General features: G+C 39.8%; 1 protein-coding gene across 1 annotated transcript in view; it reads left to right on the top strand.

The window, feature by feature from the left end:
• The window catches only part of LOC115459144 (intersectin-1-like), a gene marked incomplete at its 5' end in the record, with an annotated part of 120,158 nt that overhangs the window by 54,572 nt on the left and 41,870 nt on the right, over window positions 1-23,716 (top strand). The window contains 1 exon segment of the mRNA XM_030189017.1: window positions 10,707-10,898. Within this exon segment, the coding sequence (XP_030044877.1) occupies window positions 10,707-10,898 (192 nt within the window).

The raw sequence follows: 23,716 nt of genomic DNA, 5'->3' as shown, positions 1-23,716 counted from the left end.
GACCTCTTCGGGGCAGGAAAAAACTAGCTTTTTTCTGCCCGCTGTCGCTGCTTCTTTAAAATGGCTGCCAAGATTTCAAGCGGTGGCCTCACAAGATTTCCGCGGAAGTCTCATGAAGCCACATCTTGAAGTCTCGGTAGCCATTTTAAAGAAGCAGCTGCAGTAGGCCACTAGACCACCAGGGCATGTTACAGTAGGTTCAGGAAGGCCAGCCTGTCCGCCCAGAAACCTGGACAAACGGGCAGGCTGGTAAAAACTGTCTAGACCCCCGACAGTCCCCTGAAAAAGAGGACATGTCCGGTGGGGGGGAATCAGATTGTATGGTAACCCTAGGAACACTTTCCCCACAATAATGTGTCTCTGAGGCGGGGCAGTGGGGGTGATCCACCCCGGGTGCAGGCAGCAGGAGGGTGCACAAAGCAGTCACGCGGCTGTCAGCTCCACCAGTACCCCTTCCCCCCTCTTTTACGTGTAATCCATGCACCCAACCTTTATGGAGTGTCCTGCATTTTTGGTTGCTGGTCCTACTCATGCATTTCTGTTCTCTGCTCCAAACACACCCCCTTTTAGGGCACATACATATAGGTGGCATGCTGCACAAACTTGTGCCTTTTTTGCCATTATAGAATATCGCTGAACACGTTCCCTTGTTTTGGATGACCAGATGTTGATTTTGGACATGCAAATAGCACTTGACTGTTATAGAATCGCTACCTGTTTGAACTGTCAGCTAATATCTGTTGCCATGAGTAGGCATTAGCAACTAGGGAACATGCCTAGGGCTCATATTTTAGGGGACCCAATCATATGTGTTCAGGACTCATGAGGTTAAGATTGATGACTGTCTGGCTTTTTTCAAGATTGTTTTGTTTTTGGCATTCTAGTCTGGAAGCTAGAAGGATGGCTAATGTCTGGACATTTTTCAACATTTAAAATTTCTCTCTGTAGATCTCCATTCATCTTTCATGTGAGTGAGCTTTGCCCAGACTGTTTCCAGAGTACCTAGGAGAATGGGAGTAGGATCCTGTCAATGAGAAGGTTGTAGAACTGGAGCACTAGAAAGCTGTTCCAGTCACAAAAGTGATGAGCCCCCGAGATCCCCTACTGTAGAAATGAATTTTCTGCACGTCAGGAGATGGAAGAGAAATGAAATCATCCCTTAAATTGAATTTGTTCAAAAAGGCGGTAAATAAACCCTAATGAATGAATGAATGAATGAATGAATAAATAAATAAATAAATAAATAAAAAGCAGTTCCAGCAACTGCAGCATACACAGTAACATAGCAATTACAGAAATGCTCCTTCCAAATAGTCCTCCCCTCTCCTCTCCCAATCACTGATACACAGAGAATCAACATAGATACAAATATACACACACAGTAACATGCTCTCTCGTATGCAAACACACACAGGTAAATATTCGCATTTACAAATAGGAGAAAATATTTTTTCGTTCAACTCATAGTTAAGTTCTGGAACTTGTTGCCAGAGGATGTGGTAAAAGCAGCTAGTGTAGCTGGTTTTAAAAAAGGTTTGGACAAATTCCCAGAGGTAAAATCCATAAACTTATTAAAGTAGACCTGGGGATAGCCACTTCTTATCCCTGGAAGTGGGTAGCAAGGAATCTTGCTACTTTTGGGGAATCTGACAGATACTTGAGATCTAACTTGACCACTGTTAGACGCAGGATACTGGGCTAGATTGACCTTATTGTCTGACCCAGTATGGCAGGTCTTATGTCTTATCTCACATGCAAGCATACACAGACACACATCCGCTACGACCCACTAGTGAAGAAACATAAAGTGATGTCAGTGAGAGCGGGATGCTGGGGAAGGGAAAGCCTACAGGTCCACGGAGGCCCCCAAAATGAATTGCTGGGTTGCCAGGGAGGGACAGATACTGGTTCGGTGGAGATGAGGGGGAGGGGGAAAGGGGAGTGAGGCACAACCGCTGGGTGAGCCTGAGCCTACCCAGGCCCACTCGTAGCTACACCACTGGTTCAGTGTTGCCTGGTGGCCTCACCACCATTATATCTTGTATCAGATCCAGCATACCAGTAAAGACTACATCTAAAGTGTGTTTAGAAAGGAGCTACTGCATATTGAAGAGCCACCTCTGATGTCTGTTATTGCAAAGTGGTGCAAGCAGAGCCCATGTGCTAGTCTGGACCCAAGCATCAAATAGTGGTGACTTTTACATAGCACAATGCTTAGGAGACTGGTGTAGATTGTACACCATTTTGGTTGTCATTCTGTTGGTTTCCTGTACTCTTGTATACATCCCTCCACTTATTTGGCCTTCACATTCAGACTCCATATTAAATGTGAAGTCATACATACAATTTGTTCAGTGATGCCACCACCTGTTTTATTCTACTTGTTACATATCTCCTTATTTACTCCACTACCTTATCACCCATTTAGGGCATCTTGAGATAAATTATTACAAATAAAACCCAGATCCTTCTTCAGTACCTTTCTCACACACTTTTCCCCAGATTCATGGCTTCTACTTTTTTTGTATTAAATATTGGATACTGTCACGAACGCCTAACCACCTACCTGGGGTTACCCCGTGGTCACTTAGAGGGTCTATCCCCAGCACAGCTCATGTCCGCCTACACCTGATGCTTGTGCTCTACACTATCACCCTTCTCCCACCAACTGGGTCCCAACTGCCTCTGGGCGAGTCTACCACTCTCAAATTATCCCCAATGATTTCTAGATTACTGGGGCCACACTCTCATTGGTCCCACAGTTCCCAGAAAGTACTCACAGACCCAACACACAAACCACCAGGATTCTCAGTCCAGACAAGCAGTGTGAACAAATATGTTTATTTTCAGCATTTGAACAATGAACAAAAAAAAATGCGCAATCAGCAAACAGTAACAAGTAGCTGAAAAATGGATCAATTAAAAAATTATCTAAACATTTGCATATTGTCTAAACAGTACTTGGGAAAATCAGGATATATATATGTTCACAGAGCCTTAGCAAAGAGATCTGTCTCTCTTTTCTCCCAGGCTAAGACTGTAGCAACAGCCAGTACTACTGGGTAATTTTTCAAACTCCAGGCCAATAAGAGCTCAGTCAACAAGTTTTTAAAGTATATTGCTACTTGCTTCCTGCTTTTGGTAAAGAAACACCACACTTCAGGACATAATTAAAGCAGGAAAATATCTAATACATTTTACAGGCTTAAAACACACAGTTTCTTCACAGATACCATATAATTAGGTATTCTCACTCTCCTTTTTCTGTTTCTTCTGGAGTATTGACCCTCCTCTGCTTCTTAGTGTAACCAGTGAAGTGGTTTATCTTCTTTTTCTGTCCCTTCAGCTTTGCTTATAAAGACACTAAGTAGAAGCAGCTTTAGAACTAACTTGTATGGCACCTTATTTAAGATTAGTATCTTTATTGAAATTTATAAAGTCATAAATGTAACAACATAAAGAAATGTCATGTGACCAACAACTTCAAATCTGAACATACCTTCTCCCTCAACCTTCCCCCTTCCCCCCCATCACCCCACTGCACAAAGATACCAAACAAAAATCAAAATACCAAAATCTAGTATTGAGCAGACGACTGCAAGCTGTATGAGTCGGGGAATTCCAGAAAGGTTCCCAAATCATACAAAATGTCTTCCCAGACACTATCCAAATCTGTAAATTCCTTCCATTCCCGGGAAGCCTCGGTAATCATTATAAAGTCCTATTCATACTGAGTATTTAACAAAGTTCAAAGAACATCTAGGTTTTGGAGTAACACTTTTATACATGCCAAACAAAATTTTAGGCCTTGGAATCCAATGTGCTCCCCAAAGGTAAGAGACATGAGAGCTCAAGGTCATCCAATAAGCCTGAATGGATGGACAGTGTCAAAAAAGACGACCTAAAGTAGCCATAGATTGACTACATTTACAACAACAATCAGAATGGCCAAAATGGGCCTTATATGCCCAAGAAGGAGAGATATACAAACACATTACCAGTTTATATTGCATCTCCCAGTGAAGGACATTCTTCATCAGTGTACAGCAGTTCCGGAGACATTTGAGAAGACGTTCCTCTAACACTTGGATACCCAAATCCGCCGGCCACCTCTGCACCAGAGGGGTCAAATCGTAGGTAGGAATGAGATCTAACAGAGTCTTCTGATATACCACAATGGCATTTGTTGTTGTGCCTCCAAACTATAAATCTCAGTAATTCATCAGATTCTGCTGTAAGAGCAGAAGAGGGAAGTGAGGTCACATAATGTTGTATCTGTAGATAAGAGAACATATCTCGTGCATCCAAATCATATTCTGTACAAAAAAGAGGAGTAACAAGCTGAAAAAGGTAAGACAAGCCTATCTGGTGCCATGTTTGGAAGCAAGCCACAGACATACCGGGGAGAAATGAGCCATTACCTTGAATCAGTAGCAGTTGAGGTATCTGGGGAGGAAGCTTTAGTAATTTACTAATCCTTTGCCAAGTAATACAAAGGGGGTGGTAAATAGGGTAAATGTACCAAAAATCCCCCAACTGACTACTATGCGCATTTAAAACATAACTAAAATGAAACAGATAGGTTAAGAAGGTCTACACTGGTGTAAAAGAAAAATGAGACATATTTTGAAAACAATCATTGATATGTCGCATTCTGCAGGCCAATGAAAATAAACAGCCAGTAGACTCAGGCCTCCCCGCTCGCTAGGCAAATAAGCTTGATTTATAGACAATCTGGCTTGCTTCCCATTCCACAAGTAGCTATTAAACAATTTATTCAATCACTTATCTTGTATAACACTTATTACTAAAGGTACCATTTGACAAACAGAGAGAGCCAGCGAGGGAGTAATACCATGTTATATAAAGCAACTTTTCCCTTTAAAGATAGTGGATGTTTGCCATGCCTGAAATTTAATTGCAGTGTCAACAAAAAGAGGAGGTTCTAAATTACGAGTACACAAGGTGAGGAGATCCTGAGGGATATAAATATCCAAATATTTGAGCTCATTGTCTTTCCGTGTAAGTGGAAAAACCCTGTCCCAGGATGTATGGACAGAAGCCTGTAAAGAAGTGCTGTGGATTTTTGTAAATTAAGCTGGAAACCTGAATATAAATGAAATTCATCTACTATACTAAGAAGACATTGTAAGGAAGATTGTGGGTGTGACAATAAAAGCAAAATGACCTCCATTTTATAGTAGCGATGAGAGAAACCAAAAATGTTCCAACCGGACCTGGAGGCATCAGGAAGGCCAAATCAAAAACCAACAAGCTAACTAAGGGAGCTCCCATCTTTCTCAGACCCTAATCACTAATTCCCCCTTCATTGGACTGATTATTTACCTGATCTTCATCTCATTGCGCTGCCAGTGTTGTGCATGATTGATAGCCTGGTTCTCAACATCCGGACAGACAGTATAAAGTCTTTGCAGTGACAAGCGAGTAAGGGCAGGTGACTCATCAGCCGACAAGGGTAGTTCTGTAGAGTGTGTGCAAGGACTGGATTGCAAGTGCACCTGAATCGAGAACTTGGAAACATGCAGAAAGCATGGCAGAGGCTCGTACATATTCAGATGCTCTGGGTTGAAAATGTAATGACTTAGAATATAAAATGGATGATCTTAGAAAATCATGGATATCAAAGCATATTGATTTTGAGGAGTGCTGGATAATCAAGATCAAAAAGATGTTCCAACTATAGTTAGCTACTTTGCTGCCAATTATTGGGCACAGAGGATGACAAGCACGAGTGAAACTTCAGAGAGCACACAGGGCACTGGACGCTGTGGTTGGCAATATGCCTATGGATATTGTTGTATGCTTTTCCAAATATGCGGATAAAGAAAAGCTACTTCGGCAGGCTAGACAGGAGCTAAAGTTTTCATATCAAGGGCACCCTGTTCAAGATGTCTCGGCCCCGACTTTGGCTATTTAATTTTGGATGCCAAGCTCTCTGACCATATTTGCGCTTCTACTGTTAGTAATATAACATTCTGTGACCATGCTTCATGTTGGGTAGTATTGGGCTTCTCGGAAAGACAAAAAAGCACCCAATGGGTGTTGAATAATAGTTTATTAAAGGATGAGGATACAATCTTTGAAGACACGCCTATTCAACAAGGCCTACAAAGAGAACCCATAGCCAGACTAAACTACCTCATCAACCTACCCAGTTATTCAAGTCCACCGTTAACACTGTCCTGCCTAACACTTTCCTTCTCTCATCCCTTACTTAATCTCTGAACATTATTACTTGTATCTGACATCTTGGAATAACTATGTCATAACCAAATTCTGTAAGCCACATTGAGCCTGTAAATAGGTGGGAAAATGTGGGATACAAATGCAATAAATAATAATAATAATCCAGGTATATAAGGTTATGCTTCAGGAGTATCAAGTTTAACATACATTCAGGACCTTCACTGGAGATGATGTGGGACACTCTTAAATTATTGGTCTCCAGAGCAGTAGCGTAGCCAGCGATTAATTTTTGGGTGGGCACAGACCTCTTTCCTCTCCACCGTCCACCCCCCGCCCGCTGCCGCCACCACATTTTGTGTCCACCCGCGACAGCCCCCTGTACTGACCTGAAGCGCGTTCTCCCTCCAATCCAGCACCGGCGATCATAGCCAGCCTTCTACCACGTCCAGCGCGTGTCGTCGGAGCTTCTTCTCAGGCGCGTCCCGCCTACTCTGCAACTTCCTGCTGGACGTGGTAGAAGGCTGGCTATGATCGCCGGTGCTGGATTGGAGGGAGAACGCGCTTCAGGTCAGTGCAGGGGGCTGTCGCGGGCGGGGCGGGCCTGTAGCAAAAGTGGGTGGGCCTGGGCCTATCCAGGCCCACCCGTGGCTATGCCCCTGCTCCAGAGGATTCTTTATCAGAATTATTTCTTAGTGTAAGTGAGCTGCTGAGGCCAAGAAAGCAAAATGGCAGGCTCACATTCAGTCCCTGGAGACTCAGCATAAATGTACTGGTTCCCTGCATGTTTATAGTAAGCTTCAGGAGGCCATGTTTCAACTTGAAGCATTGCTTAGGGAAGAGCTTGTGTTTTTATGTGCTTATTTGAACCTTTCTCACCATGCGTTTAGTAATAAGGCTACTAAATTGTTGGGCTTTTGTCTGTTGAAACAAACAGACAGATATTGAAAATTAAAGACAGGGATGGTATCTTAGCTTACTATTACTACCCAAATTAGGGAGCAATTTTGGCAATTTTATATGGATCTTTATGAATATGACCTATAAGTTATTGATACCTATTTAGACTCGGTCATTTTTGCTTGCATTAACCTCTGCCCAGGGAGTTTTTTTGGATTCACCTGTAACTCCCAAGGAGGTTCTACAGGCCATTAAAGCCTTGCTTTCTAGTAAGATGCTAGTCCTGGATGGCTTCTTAGGAGAGTTCTACAAGGCGTTTGGTATGGAATTGGTTCCCCTTTTCATGGACATTTATTTTTATTTATTTTATTTTAATCTATTTATTAGATTTATACTTAATCTAATCTGGGCAGGGGACTCTTTGCCAGCTTTCATGATGGAGACCTGGATAATGGTCATCCCCAAAGATGGGAAAGACAAGACAGTTTGCTGGTTATACCACTCTATGTCATTTTTAAATGTGGATATTAAAATCCTAGCAGAGGTCCTTGCTGCTCGATTGCCTGAAGTTTTACTTTATCTGTTACATCCTAATCATGTTCAGTTTTAAATGTGGATATTAAAATCGTAGTAAAGGTGCTGGATGCTCGAAAGGTGCAAGGCTGGTAACAGAAAACCCAAGCATAACAATTCATACAAGTACAAAAAGAAAAAAAAAACATAACTTTTATATAACTATGCAAATCAATCTCCTAACTTCACAGAACTTACTTTGCAGAAATAAGAAAAAGAATAGCTAATATCCCTTGGGAGAAGATTCCAAATTCTAATAGCACGGAAGACTAAAGATTGGCCTTATAGTGATCTATATTTCACACCTTTCAAAGATGGTAGCTGCAAAATAAGACGATCCACACTTCGACCCTTAAAAGAAGTACCTTACAGAGAAAATAATAGAAGAAAATAAGGTGGGCTTTGTACTCAGGAGGCAAGCATCTGATAATGTTAGGCAAGCCATCAACTTGATATATTTGGCTAGGGTGCATTCTGTGCTGACTTTCCTCCTGGGTATAGGTGTTGAGAAGGTCTTTGATCAAATCCACTGGAGTTTTTTGGATAGGGTCGTAGCAAAAGTAGGGATTGAGGAGTTTTAGAGGTTGTATCCAAGCTTTATGTATCAATCCTAGGCCATGTTTGCATATTAAAGGGGGGAAATCTACTTGGTTTGAGCTTGGTAAGGCACTCGTCAGGATTATCCCCTGTCTCTTCTGTTGTTCACTCTGGTAATAGAGCCTTTAACTGCTGCTATTTGGGCTAATCCGTATATTGTGGGCGTGTTGGTATGTGAGGAGATGGAAGCAGATAGGAGTATAATTTGGCTTTTTTTCACTGATGGTGTTTTATTGACTCTAACTAGGCCTCTTATTAAACTGCCTAATTTGCTTGGTGAAATATCTTACTATTCTAAAGCGTTTAGTTTGAAAATTAATATATCTAAACCTGAGGAGCTTACTATTAATCTTGACCTTGGCCCTTTGGGCAGGTCTTCAAGCTTCCTTTTCTTTTCATTGGTTGAATCATGAGCTTAAATATTTGGGAGTTATGCTAATGCTACAATACTCTGCCTTGTTTAAGGCAAGCTATCTACTGCATGTAAGGGGAGGTATGAAGGGACTTAGAAAGATGGAACTTCCTGCCACTTCTTGGTTTTGCTTCCATCTGGATGAATATTTTGCCAAGGCTATTTTTATCTGTTTCAAGTGCTTCCTGTTCCTACAGAGATGTTCTCTTATGTAAATTGCCTATCCAGGTTTGCCATACCCACTATAAATAGCTCCTGTAAACTGGCAGTACTCTTTCTTGGATCTCATTTATAATCTTCAGAAAACAATTCACATTATAGCTATGACTGTCTGCCATCCAAAATATGCCCAAGTGTATGCTTAGATAGCAATGATATAGGAAGCTGATTAAGGATATATTTTGGCTGACGTCAAGAACAATGTTTCTGTACAGTGTAATAAACTTCTAGCGTAGTCTGTTACCACCAGCTTGAAGTGATACACGTTTCAACGCAGTTTTAAGAAAAAGCAATAGATTCTTCTAGCTGAAAATGGCATACATGACAGCAGAATCAGGGACAGATGCTTTGAATAGTCAGAGGAAAGATCTTGGAAACCTTTGCCTTGGTTCTGCAAAATTCTTAGGTGAATAGTAAAATTATGCACAGACGTAAATCTGAGATAAATATCCTTTAGACCAGCTCAGATATTTTCTTTATTGAAGTCTGAAGTTAGGGGAGTGAATAAGAGGCCCAGATTTAGGCACCTAATTTTAGGCACCTATTTTCAGTGAACCTAGAAACCTAGAGATGGATATTCAACCAGTTCTGTTGAGCATTTTTTTTTTTAGCCGCCAGCCGCATTATCCCTAGATATTCAATGGCGGGCCATATCTGGGTTTATGCAGCTGGCTAAATCTTAAGTGCAATATTCAGCATTTAACTGCCCAAGCAACAGCACATAAAGATTGGACTGAGTTTTATGCGGTCTGATATTTCTGCTTAACTTTTAGGGGTCCTTTTTTCAAAGGCGTGGTAACGTTTTTAGCGCGAGCATTAAATATGCATGTGCTAAACAGTAGAGATGCACGTATATTCCTATGGGCATCTCTAGCGTTTAGCGTGCACTAATCAGCGCACGCTAAAAACTCTAGCGTACCTTTGTAAAATACCCCTTTAGCCAGTTAACTGCTGAATATCAGTACCTAACCACATAATTGCCAACTCCACCCCTGGACTGCACACAAAATAGCCGGCTTTTAGTTTAGCAGTCTGTGATGATATTCAGAGGCACTAACTGGTTAACTGCCCCTGAATATCAGTGGATAGCCCTGCATAAGTGACTTAACTGACCAGGAGCTGTTTGTGTCCAGTTAAATTGCTTTGAATATTGACCTCTTAGTTTTAAAAACATATGTGCCTACGGTTGATTGGAAAAAGGCACTTAAACGTGAGGCATCTAGTAACGTAGTAGATGACGGCAGAAAAAGACCTGCATGGTCCATCCAGTCTGCCCAACAAGACAAACATATGTGTATATCTTACCTTGATTTGTACCTGCCTTATTCAGGGCACAGACCATATAAGTCTGCCCTCCACTATCCTCGCCTCCCAACCACCAACCCCTCTTCCCCCACCTGCTCTGCCACCCAATTTCGGCTAAGCTTCTGAGGATCCATTCCTTCTGCACAGGATTCCTTTATGCATATCCCACGCATATTTGAATTCCGTTACCGTTTTCATCTCCACCACCTCCCACGGGAGGGCATTCCAAGCATCCACCACCCTCTCTGTGAAAAAATACTTCCTGACATCTTTCCTGAGTCTGCCCCCCTTCAATCTCATTTCATGTCCTCTTGTTCTACCGCCTTCCCATCTCCGGAAAAGATTTGTTTGCGGATTAATACCTTTCAAACTAAATCTAAATTTAGGTGTTAGTTTTTTGAATTTTGTAGAATGAAGCCAGCATTAGTCATGTATGTTACTAGGTAAAAAAGGGACCAATGAATGCTATGCTAAGTTTTGTTGTTTCTCATTCCAGTGTGCCAAGTGATTGGTATGTATGACTACACCGCACAGAATGATGACGAGTTGGCTTTTGCCAAAGGTCAGATCATCAACGTCCTGAACAAAGAAGACCCAGACTGGTGGAAAGGAGAACTGAATGGGCAAGTAGGCCTCTTCCCATCCAACTATGTGAAACTTACAACAGACATGGACCCAAGCCAGCAATGTAAGTACCTCTGTGTACTCATTTTCTTGACTATCACTTATTTCTCTTAGTAAAAAGAAACATGCAGCATTGCTGTGATTCTGCTTCCCTTTGCAGAACCCAGAACTTGACTATTGCTGCATTTGCAAGTCTCTTTGAAGACCTTCTGTAATGCACTTTATTTTGGGGTTTTATTTTTGTTTCATCCTCTGTATGGCATGTTACCCCCCTTTTTTTAAATCATTTTTGCATCCTACTGTTTTCAATGCCCGACTCATTTTCCTAGCTTGAATTTTGCTCATTGTTTTGCTTATGTGTTGTTTTCCTCCTTTTTCTAGGAATCATATGTTGTCCATCCCCCACTCAGGCTTGAAAGTCCTCAAAGAGACCCACTATCCCATATCACTGCCCAGAGGGATGATGGGAGATGCAGCCTTGATCATGTAACTTCCAGCATGATCATCTACTGCCTTCTGAATAGAAGAACACACTGCAGAGCAGTTTACCTCATTTTTACATTAGTTGCATGTAATCACAATGTTTTTAGTTAATAATTTACAGACAGAGATGCAAATTTACAAAATTACAAAGGATAGTGGGTCCTTTTGTGGCTTTCTCAGTTACTGGAACTAGCAATTCACCTTTTTGTAGGTGCTTTCAATAGTTTTAAAATTATTTTAAAATGTACATTCTAATCTTTTTAATGGAAAAATATATATAAATGAAATGAATTCCTTGCAATTTTATTTTTACAAAAAGACCCACTATCAAGGAATGCTGCATGTGCTTTCAATAGCATTTGAAATGTCCATAAACCCAATACCAGGGAAGGTATTTTTTTTATATATATATATTTTCACTATGTTCGGTGTTATCAGGTTTTTTCCCCCCTTAAAAATAATGAAATATGTTTACTAAAAAGTTTGATGTGCTAATTCTCATCTGTATCAGTTTTTGAGGGGCTTTATTTTTGTTTTTGTTCAGTGAAAAATAACATTTGTGTGCTGAAGAGACAAAACCACCCTCCTTAACAAAGACTATGTGTTACCCATCATTGTGCTGTAACATGGAAATAATTTGCACAAAGAGCTGCACCTCTGTTGTATTCTCTCCAATTTATCTGGAGTGGGTTTGTTTTATCATTATACAGTTCAATTTGTGAGATCGGTGCAGTGTTTGAGAATGAACACACAAACGTTTTTCTTCAATCTTTCTTTATTTGAAATTTTGTTATTCCCTCATTACAACACGTCTTTGAACAATTAATTATCTGGACAAGAAAGAATGTATAGAACATTTTTTCCATGCAATTAATTCCAGTGTTTACATTTTTTTTAAAACTAGACTGTGGAATTTATACAGACTAACCTGTAATGGAGCTCACAGTTGAATGATATGATTGATGTATCGGATCCTTCTTATGCTGCTTTTGTTTTAATTGTAAGCTATGAATAAAATGTCCTTTGTGCTGTGGGTGAATAGACACAGAAAAAAATTCCTTATACCTCCATCACAATATAGCAGCTCTACTAATGACACTAACCTTTCATTCTGTTTTACTGCTGCTCATTTTTTTCCATGCTGGTAGCAGTATAGATATTCCGTTAATATGGTGCAAAAAGCCAAGAAAGTTCCTTATTCAGTTGCACTTCAGTATTTTCATGAATATGAATGTAAAAATATAAATATATAAAACCTGCAGCTTTAACAACTATAATACAGCCTTTACAGTTAGTTACATGTATAGATAATTCAGTTCTGTAATACAGCTTTTACAATTAGTTACATGTATAGATGATTAAATTCTTCATATAAAAGCTAGATTAAACCCTGTGTGTGTTCTTATTGCTTTGCACAGAGAGGCCTGAGTAAGTGTCTATGGGGAAAGGTCCACATATATAAATAACCCACAAATCCAACAAATAAGTCTGAAGAAAACCATTTCTCTCTTAGGGGCCCTTTTACTAAGCTGCTTAGGTGCCATCGCACATCGATTTTGGGTTACCGACCGGCTACCATGTAGCGCACTGGAAAATATTTTTATTTTCTGGCACACGGGCGGTAATCAGCATTTTATGCGCGTAGACCATTACTGCCCGGTTACTGCGTGAGATCTTACTGCTAGGTTAATGGCTGGTGGTAAGGTCTTAGATACAAAATGTACGCCGCACATCCATTTTCAGGAAACATTTTTAAAGAGGCATTTTTTTACAGGTGCGCTGAAAAATGATTTTATGTGTGCCCAAAATACGCGTCTACACTACCGCAGGCCATTTTTCATTGTGCCTTTGTAAAAGGGCCCCTTAGTTTATAGCTTCAGTATCTAAAGCAATCCTTTTGAGGGTACAGGGAGAAATTTTTGTTGAGTTTCAATTAGTGCATACTATTTGTTTTTAACATGCACTGAAATTAGAGAATACATATTTAGTGCATATTAAAAAGAAAAAAAAAAGAATTAGAATGTGCTAATCAAACTCAACAAAATGAAATTGCACCACCCTAGCAATCTCACTAGTCAGCTTTTCATCCCTGACTATTGATATTTCAGTTACAGTGGGCCTTTTAGAAAGGCACACTAGCGTTTATAGCACGCGCTAAACATAAGTGTGCACTAAATGCTAGAGACACCATACATTCCTATAGATGTCTCTAGCGTTTAGCGTTCGCTAAAAACGCTAGCGTGTCTTTTTAAAAGACCCCCATAGTGAATAACTGAAAGGAAAACTGAAAACATTAGAATATCAACTTAAACTTGTGTTCATTGCTGTTTTGCCTTGTCGTATTCATTTATTTGGTTTAAAAATATTTAGTTATTTGTTGTGAATTTTCAACAGGAAATACCACCCCACAGAGAGGGCTCAATTTCACTGGCTAGAATTATTAGGCAGCTAAATTTAGCTTGCCAAAATATGGGCAGACTGGGAGGCGTGTTTATGGTCAGCTTCCAACTTAGGAGCCTATTTGCTAAACTGTATTAGCTGGTAATGTGGCAGTTAAAGCACACTTGTCGGTTAATGTTGTGCCTTAGCAGTTAAAATGCTTTATATGCTTCATTAGTAGGTAAATGAAACAGGGTAGAGAATGGGTGGGGACTGTGCTTTACACAGAGGTAGTTGAGAATCAACTTATTTTCCATGATCCAGATCCTAACTTAGGCACCAAATAATCCAAAGGCAGTATATAAATATTGAAAAGCACTGGTAGAAGTACTGAGCCTTATGGGACACCATCATAAGGATCCAAGACTCAGAGAATTCATTATCTACTTGTTTCTGTTACGTTCTGAATTAATTATGTATTTGTTTCCATTACATTGTGCTAGATAAAAAGGAATGAAACCATTTATGCGTTCAACCTTTGATACCAAGAGCACTTGAATAAAATGGTATGGTATATATTGAAGGCAGATGAGAAGTCCCAAAGAATTAATATAGCATCTCTTCCTGCATCCAGATTTTTCTTGGTGTCATCAGTTAAGGCTACTAAATCAGTTTCTGCCCCATTCTGTAGATGAAGCCAGTATGTCAAGGGTAGAGAAAAAGTGTTTTCTTCCAACCATTCACTTACGTGTATGCTTATTGTCCATTCTATCAATTTACTGAAAAACTGCTCATAAAGCCATGTTTTTGTTCACTGCCTAAAGGTAGGATAGCTTCTCTCCTGTCATATCTCTGGAATACTATTCCAAACCTTTGTACAAAGTAGCTAAAAGCAGTTTGTCTCATGGACACCAAACTGCTATGAGGAACATTGATGCCTTCCTGGAGTGTACTACGTCAAGAGCATAACATATCATGGGCCTTGTTGTCTAAATGAACTGAACACTAAGCAAGGAGCTTAAAATATTATCCATTACTCAATTGGGAGCTACTGCAAATGGTCAGATAGCTTTTTCTGAGTTAATGAGCTGGTAGCTGTGTTTTGAACCAGCTGTAATTTATAAATTGATACTTGGGAGTTAATGAGCTGGTAGCTGTGTTTTGAACCAGCTGTAATTTATAAATTGATACTTGGGAAGTCTACGATACAAACTATTATAATAATTTAATCTGCTGGTCACCAGGTGTGCTCCACCAATATGAATGCCTTTATGTCTAGCAGATCATGGACCCTCTTCAACATCTTCAGACTGGCAAGAAAAGTCCATACCAGATGAAATTTGTATAGTTATAGATAAATCCAGTTCCTGAATCATACTAAAATGTTAAAGTCTCTGAAGATTAAAAGTCCCTTACATTCCACACAAACTTGGATAATTTGGAATTAGGAGTCGTATAAAAGAATCCCAAACCTCTCTTTTCCTTTTTTTTTTTTAAACTGTGTTTTTAATCATTTCTAGGCATCTTAAAAAAAATTTGCAACAAAAGGAACATCACCAATTCAAAGTGCAAACATTAAGGAACAAAGTCATTATCCCCCTAAATCGCCCAAAAAAATTCATACATAGTAACATAGTAGATGACAGCAGATAAAGACCTGTATGGTCCATCCAGTCTGCCCAATAAGATAAACTCATTACATATGGTATAAAGTGATACATCATATGTATACCTGATCTTGATTTATCCTTGCCATTTTTAGGGCACAGACCATGGATGTGTGCCCGGCACTGGCCCTGTTCCAAAATTTCTGAAGTTGTTTTCAAAGCCCCTGAATATAGCTCCACTCCAGCCCATTCAAATCTATTCAGCCTTGATCAGGGCATAGATCGTAGAAGTCTGCTTTTCTAGCTAATCTCCGCTAAGCTTCTTTTGATCAAATCTTTCTAAACAAAATTCATTTGTGTTTAACCCACGCATTTTTGAATTCTGTTACTTTTTTCATCTCTACCACCTTCCGCATGAGGCATTCCAGGTATCTACCACCCTCTCGTTGAAAAAGTACTTCCTGACATTATTCCTGAGTCGGTCCCCTTTCAACCTCAGTTCATGCTCTCTGGTTCTACCACCTTCCTGTCTCTGGAAAAAGTTTGTTTGCAGATTATTACCTTTCAAATATTTGACCGTCTGTATGATATCACTCCTGTTTCTCCTTTCCTCCAAGGTATACATGTTTAGGTCAGTAAGTCTCTCCACGTACATCTTGTTACATAAACCCCTACCATTTTAGTCGCTTTTCTCTGAACCGCTTCTTTTTATATCCTTACCGAGGTAAGGCCTCCAAAAGTGAACACAGTACTCCAAGTGGGGCCTCACCAATGACTTGTACAGGGGCATCAACACCTCCTTTCTTCTGCTGGTTATACCCCTCTTTATGCAGCCTAGCAGCCTTCTGGCCGGAGCCACCGCCTTGTCGCACTGTTTTGTCACCTTGAGATCTTCAGATACCATCACCCCAAGGTCCCTCTCCTGAATCAAGCTTACCAATCTCTCCCTTCCTATCCAGTACATCTGTTTTGTATTTCTGCACCCTAAGTGCATCACTCTGCACTTCTTGTCATTAAATGTTATTACTGATTAAATGTTAACTACCAGACCCTCGACCATTCTTCTATCTCTTGGAAATCCCTTGTCATGGTTTCTACTCCCTGCAGGGTATCCACTCAATTGGTTATCTTTGTGTCATCCGCAAAAAGACAAACTTTTCCATCTAACCCTTCAGTGATGTCTCTCACAAATATATTAAACAGAATCGGCCTCAGCATTGATCCCTGAGGCACTCCACTACTCACCTTCCTTTCCTCTGAGTTGATTCCATTTACCACCACCCTCTGCTGCATGTCAGTCAACCAGTTTCCAATCCAGTTCACCACTTTGGGTCCTAAGTTCAGCCCTCTCAGATTATTCATAAGTCTTCTGTGAGAGACCATATCAAAGGCTTTCCTGAAATCCAAGCAGATCACATCTATCGCACGTCCTTCATCCAGTTCTTTGGTCACCCAGTTGAAGAAATCAATCAGATTTGTTTGGAAGGATTTTCCTTTGCTTCGGATCCTGTAACCCGTTGGCTTCTAAAAAGTCAACTATCCTTTCCTTCAGCAGCGATTCCATTATTTTTTCCTACCACCGACGTGAGGCTTACCTACCTGTAGTTTCCTACTTCTTCCCTGTCTCCGCTTTTGTGAAGAGGGACCACATCAGCTCATCTCCAATTTCGCGGAACCTCTCCCGTTTCTAAAGATCTATTAAATAAATCCTTAAGAGGCTTGGCCAGGACTTCTCTGAGCTCCCTCAGTATCCTGGGATGTATCCCATCCAGCCCCATAGCTTTATTCACTTTCAAATTTTCAAGCCATTTATAAACTCTCACGTGAATGGCGCTATATACACTCCATTCACAGTTATATACTCAGCAGCTGACCGGGATCCTTCTCTAGGATTTTCTTCCATGAACACCAAAGTGAAGTATTTGTTTAGCATGTTCACTTTATCCTCATCGCTCTCCACATAGTTATTCTGAGTATCTTTTAGTCTTGCAATTCCATTCCTATTTTTTCTCCTTTTCCCAATATATCTAAAAAAGGTTTTGTCACTTCTCTTTACATCTTTGGCCATTTTTTCTTCTGTCTGCACTTTTGCTAGCTGTATTTCCCTCCGCTTCTTTGAGTTTAATCCAGTAATCTTTTCCGTGATCCTCTCATTGCGTTCTTCTGTATTTCTTGAAGAAAGTCTCTTTTGCCCTTATTTTTTCAGCCACTTGTTTGGAGAATCATATAGGCTATCTGTTTCTCTTCTTTTTGTTTACTTTCCTTGCATAAAGATCAGTTGCCATATTTATAGGAGTTTTCAGCTCGGACCACTGCGCTTCCACTTTTCCAATTCCTATCCCTGCCATCAGCTCCTTCTTCAAGTATTTCCCCACTTTACCATTTGAAATCCAGTAGTTTGAGTTTTGTGTGTCCGCACTCTGCTTTTGCTGTTACATCAAATCGTATCGTGTGATGATCACTATTACCCAGGTGGGCACCCACACGGACATTGGAAACACTTCCTCCATTTGTAAGCACTAGATCCAACGTCAATCCTTCCTTCATGAGTTCCGTCACCAGTTGCCTGAGCAAGGCAGTTTGATAGGCATCCACAATCTCTCTACTTCTTTTTGATTCTGCCAATGGAACGTTCCAATCCACATCAGGCAAGTTGAAATCTCCCAACAATAGCACCTCCTCTTTCATACCAAGCTTATGAATATCTTCTATCAGGTACTTGTCCAGCTTCTCCATTTGTGCCGGAGGTCTGTAGATAACACCCGTCTGGATACAAGTTCAATCTTCTCTTTCCAGGATGATCCTATTTCCCCTCCTCCTCTGCATGCCCCCCCTATACAGCTCAAACTTTATACTAAATGTATCAAGCACTTTTAAGAATTACCCATCAGCAACAAACAAACAAAAACACTGGAATAGTGCAAAACTGCCAAACATCCAAATCAAACCCCTCAGTTCTCACCCTGTGCCCCCTCCTTCTAGCTATTACTGATGCTCCAAAAACCATCCCCACATTTGTTGATAATATGGCCACTGATTTAATACAAAGCTGAAAGTCTACATCAACCACATAAATAACCCAACTTATCTTTAACTTTCTGTACTTCAGGTATCTCCACCACTCCCCAATGAGCTGCAACAAGCATTCTGGCTACTGTAAATGCAAAAAGCATTAATTTCTCTAACTTCTAAGGATGGCAATATAAAAAAAAAAGGAACTGTCCCTTCCACACTTTCCCATCCTACAAACTTGAACATAATAAAGTCTCCAGAACACGTGTATGCCACAATATTTGTTTCACCAGTAGCAATCTAGCTTTCCATAAGACAAAGAGAGGGTAATTTTATAATAAGGGGCTATGCGTAAGCTAGTAGGTAGGTGGGCGTCTACTTGTCTTTATAAAATACTAGCATATGTGACAGAGAACACACCTTGAATGTAGGCACTATCAATTACACCTGCCCAAGAGCTGGTGTAAATAGCGGGACTTACTTTACACATGTTTTTCACATTTCATTTTTAGTTAATATGCCGCCAATCAAAAAGGACTTCTAATATACTGCCAGTCAAAAAGGGATATCTAAGTGGTTCACATAAAAACACAGAAAGGGGGCCTAATTTACAAATTTTAAAATATAAGGGAAGGGGAAAAGAGGGAAATTAACTACTCTGTCACAAGAAGAGAGAAGACAAGACCCTGAAATATCTCTGAAACCAGGGGTCACATGGAAAGTAATGTTATGACAATGAGTTTCAGATTACAGAAAGGCTTTGGTGAAAAAATAAGCTTTAAGTAAGGCTTTAAACCTTACAAGAGATTTCTCTAAATGTAAATTAAGAGGAATAGAATTCCAAAGAGAGGGTACTATTATGAAAAAATATAATGTATATGCTGAAAGGGAATACATTTGAAGATAGGAGGGGGTAATAAGTATTGCTGAGATGAATGTAGGGTCCTTGCTGGGGAGTAGGAAATAAGAAAACGATAAATTGAAATGTAAGAAGAATGATCTTAAACTGAATTCAGTAATTGACAGGAATCCAATGTTCATTCTTGAATAGAGGGGTGAATGTGAAATTTTGAAGCACCATTAATGTATTTGCAGTATTCTGGACAGTGCATTTTTTTCTAGCATAAAAGGTGCCGGTACTCAAATGCCAGGCCACCCTTCAGGGGTGGTGTGATCACTGAGGGACCCACCCCACAATAGCCAGGCCCCCCCCTGCAACCAGTCACAGAATCTGTGGAAAGGCAGAATTGGTGTCTAGAGCCTGAGCTTTTTCATTAAAACTTGGGGTCCATGGGTCAATTTTAGCAGACAATGGAAAAGGTGCCAGTACTCAGTACCCCCTCAAAAAAGCCCTGATTCTGGATCAGTTGAAGATGGGAAATTTGGTACTAAGAAATTCCAGACAGAATTGAGTTGCAATAGTCAATACTTGATAAAACTAGTAAATGAACCAACAACTGGAGAGAAGGGGTGTCAAAAAAGGAATGCACCAAGTGAATCTGCCTTAAGGAAAAGAAGGATTTCTTAACCATCATTGAAATGTGAGAGGAAAAAATTAATAGATTTTCAATAATTATTCCCAGAATACGAACCTCTTCCATAAGTAAAACTTGGTGTCTTGTATTTTAGGGAGGGTCAAAGGAAGAGGAGACCCTGAGAGAGAGAAAAAAAAAACATTGCAACACTTTTAGATGGGTTAAGCTTTAATTTATTTTGGGCAATTCCAGTCTGTGATTTTGTATAAATATAACCTGAAAAGTTATATTTTGTAAGTTAGAACAAAACCAGGATAATGGTATACTAGTAATATATCAAGATTCTCCAGGAGATGAAGGAGAATAGTGTGGTCAACCAGATCAAATACTACTTAAATCAAGTAAAATTAGTAAGGGCAATAACAGCATATACATAGTGGAAAAGTATGGACAGAAAACTGTTTGACAGTGGTGTAGTGCATTTGATTTTTCCAGAAAAAATTATACTTGAGCAACTGCTCTTTCGGTGAGTTTGGATAAGAATGAAAGCTGGGAAATAGAACAATAATGCAATGGATTAGATGAGTCAGCTTGAGAATTCTTCAGGTGGGGATAAATTATACCTAATTTCCTTTATTTTTATTTATTTATTTATTTTTAAACCCCACCAGATTGAAGACTTGTGATCATTATGATGTGAAGCTGGGGAATATATGTATCAATAATCTACTTCAAAAGGTAGTTTGTAATAGGATCAGTAGGGGCTGTTGAAGAATTAGATGAAGAAACCAATTTTTAGATCTCAGTAAGGGCATTTGAAATTAGATAGCGTACCAAAGGAAATAGTAGATCTTTCTGAGTGGAAGAGGTGAGCATGTATTGGAAGAAGAACTCACAATTGAAGATTGTATATCTAAGATCTTTTGCTCAAAAGCTAGTGCAAGTTCATTTGCTGTAATGATGAGGAAGTTGATTTACTTTATAAGTTGTTTGTGATATTGTGTAAGATTTTAAAAAGTCGAGATGGATTGGGGTCTTTACAAAGAAGATTAGAAAAATAATTGCATTTTGCAAGACATATAGATTGTCTGTAGTGGACGCAGAGGCTTTGAAAGTAGATAGATCGTCAGGTAACATTTACACCAGTCATTCGTAATATATCTGCTTTTTAAGTAATCTCAAGCCATGGCAGTGCCATGGATGAGTTTGGTGGGGGTGTAACTGAATTGTTTGGATAGGAGCAGTTTTCTTGAGGGCAGTGGATAGTGTAGAATCCCAAAATGACGTCATCGGACGGAAATGTACGTGTAGCTGAATAGCTCTTAAGGGGCACCTAATTCCCTCCATATCTTAGCGATCCCCCAGAGTTTTTCAATCCACCTACCCAATAGAGTTAGCTATGGCAACTCGGAAACATCTTTGCAATTTTAGTACAATTCTACTAGAACAGAAAACCGGTGCTCTCAGGCAGGCAAGCAGACTGTGGAGCTCTCAAAGATGGCAGTGGAGCAGATTGACTTGGAAGAGGAAGACTCGGCAGTCAACACAGTTGGAGATGGAGTGGTTACAAAACGTGATGGCACGCTGGTTTAAAGCTCTAAAGTGTGAAATGAAAGCGGTACAGAGTGAGGTGCAGGCGGTATTAGCAGAGGTATAACAACTGAATGGGTAGATGAGATATTGCAGAGGAACTAACCCTTAAAGTGGTCAAAAGAGGGGGGATATGTTATTTAGGAGTGCATCTTGCTAGGGATTTTTCCCTTCTATATAAAAGAAACTATGAGAAAATGCTACAGCAGATTAGGGTAGATTTGGGAAATGTAAAGGATTCTGGCTGTCATGGTGGGGACGTAGTGTGGTCGTTAAAATGAATATTTTGCCCAGACTATTGTTTTTATTCCAGACTTTACCTTTGGAAGTTCCTAAGTTGGTGCTTATTAAAGTACAGTGGGATATTGATATTTTTATTTGGGGAGGGAAACCACCATGGCTCGCTAAACAACTCGTAGCAGAGTACAGAGTTAGGAGGGAGGGCTGTCCCCAACTTAGTGTTGTATTATTGGGCTTCCCAATTGTGACAGTTGTTAGAGTGGGTGATTAACGTGAATAAAGTAAGTGTGCTATCACTTCCCTGCTTTCCCTTTGCAGGATTTGTTATGGGTTTCAGGTGGGGGGAAGGCCATGGGGTTCAGATTGCTAGTCCTTTCATGAGGCATTTGTTGCATATTTGGTGCAAGGTACGGGTACGTTTTGGAGGAATAAATAGGATATCATCATTGGCCATAATTCATTATGAATCATTATTTGCAGTGGGGAGAGAAAGGGGTATTTTTTTCTAGATGGGAGCTTGGGGGGTTGACACGATTTAGGCAATTTTTGGATGTAGGGGAAATGCATTCCTTTGAAGATAAAAAAGAGATGTATCATTTTTCCCCTAGGGACATCTTTACATATCTGCAGGTAAAACATTTTATAGCTTCTCAAAATTGGTTGAGAGATGATCCTGAAAATAGGGAGCATCTCGAAAACCTGTGGGTAGTGATGGGGAAATCGAATGGCCCCATTTCCATTCTATATAGATTTTTAAATGGGAAGGATTTTCAAAAATGCAGGTTTATGTTACAATGGGAGAGGAATTTGGGGAAGAATTGGGTAAAAGTATTTGGGAAGGGTGTTTCACAAGGTAAATAAAGCTTCAATTTGTGTACTTAACAAAGAAAATGCATATAAGATGACCACCAGATGGTATTACACTCCAGCTAGATTAAAGAAGATGTTCCCATCTACTACTTCAGTTATGTTGGAGGAATGTTGTTCCATATATGGTTGTCATGTGATATAATACAAAGTTTTTGGAAAATGATGACACAATTAATGGCGCAAACTTTAGGCACTTTTTCTATATAAAAGTGGAGGTTTTTAGACATGATTAAAAGGAGCCCTCTTTGTAAATGAAAGCACATCTTTCAAATTGGGGTGTCTCTGATTCGTACTGAGGTCTTTTTCTCCACTAATTTGTTAGTAAATAATATTTAACTCTCCAGATACAGAATAAATTGTTGTAGAATTTCTATTTAGTTCTGAACAAACTTTAAGCTCCCCATTTCCTTGTGAGCCAAAATTTTGCTTGTTGAGTTTGGGTAACCAGAAGGGGATAAATGGCAAACTAGAGTTAAGATGACGTGTCTTGCAGCAGCACAGTAGAAGCTATGGTGTATGACTGGGCATCACGATTACGAGTGATTCATGATCTGGAACAATTAACAGATCATCATCATGGCCGTTTTGATCCTAATAGGAAATAATAGACAAAATTAGCTGATATGTTATCCCATGTGTGAAAATGTAAATTAGTTCTTATGGGGGGGGGGTGGAGGGGGGTTCTTTATATAGTTCTTAGCGTCCATTGAAGAATCACTGTTGGCTGTTGAATGCAGTGCCTTTCTTCATTTTCTGGATTCTTAATCTCTTGGGGGGGGGGGGGGGTGAGTTGGTAAAGAAGTTTGAGTTGGGGGGGGGGGGGAGAGTTTCATTTTCTGGAGGGGTATGAGGGGAGTTGTATGTATCCATTTATACGAAATGTGTTATTTTCTGGTTTTGTACTTTATACTATAAAACTCTGAATAAAAATTAGAAAGTTAAAAAAAAATATCTGGAGTGATATCTTTCATTCTTCTCACATCCTTAAGACAGAATTGTACAGTGTGAGAAGTAAGGGCTGGTAGAGGATAAAAATAATAAAGAAAATGATGATCAGACCAATGAATAGGAAGATGGGAGGATTGGTAACCTAGTAGTGGAAAACGAAGTAATGATAAGATCCAGAATATGCCCTGCTGAATGAGTGTGAGAGGTAACTTGTGAATCAGATTGGAGTCTTAAAAAATGGAAATCATTGCCAGTTGATTGTTAATATCAGAGAAATG

The sequence above is a fragment of the Microcaecilia unicolor genome, unplaced genomic scaffold (assembly GCF_901765095.1).
Source record: "Microcaecilia unicolor unplaced genomic scaffold, aMicUni1.1, whole genome shotgun sequence".
NCBI classification, from domain to species: Eukaryota; Metazoa; Chordata; class Amphibia; order Gymnophiona; family Siphonopidae; genus Microcaecilia; species Microcaecilia unicolor.
The sequence above is the reverse complement of the archived record's forward strand: the minus strand, read 5'-3'. Positions and strand labels throughout refer to the sequence as shown.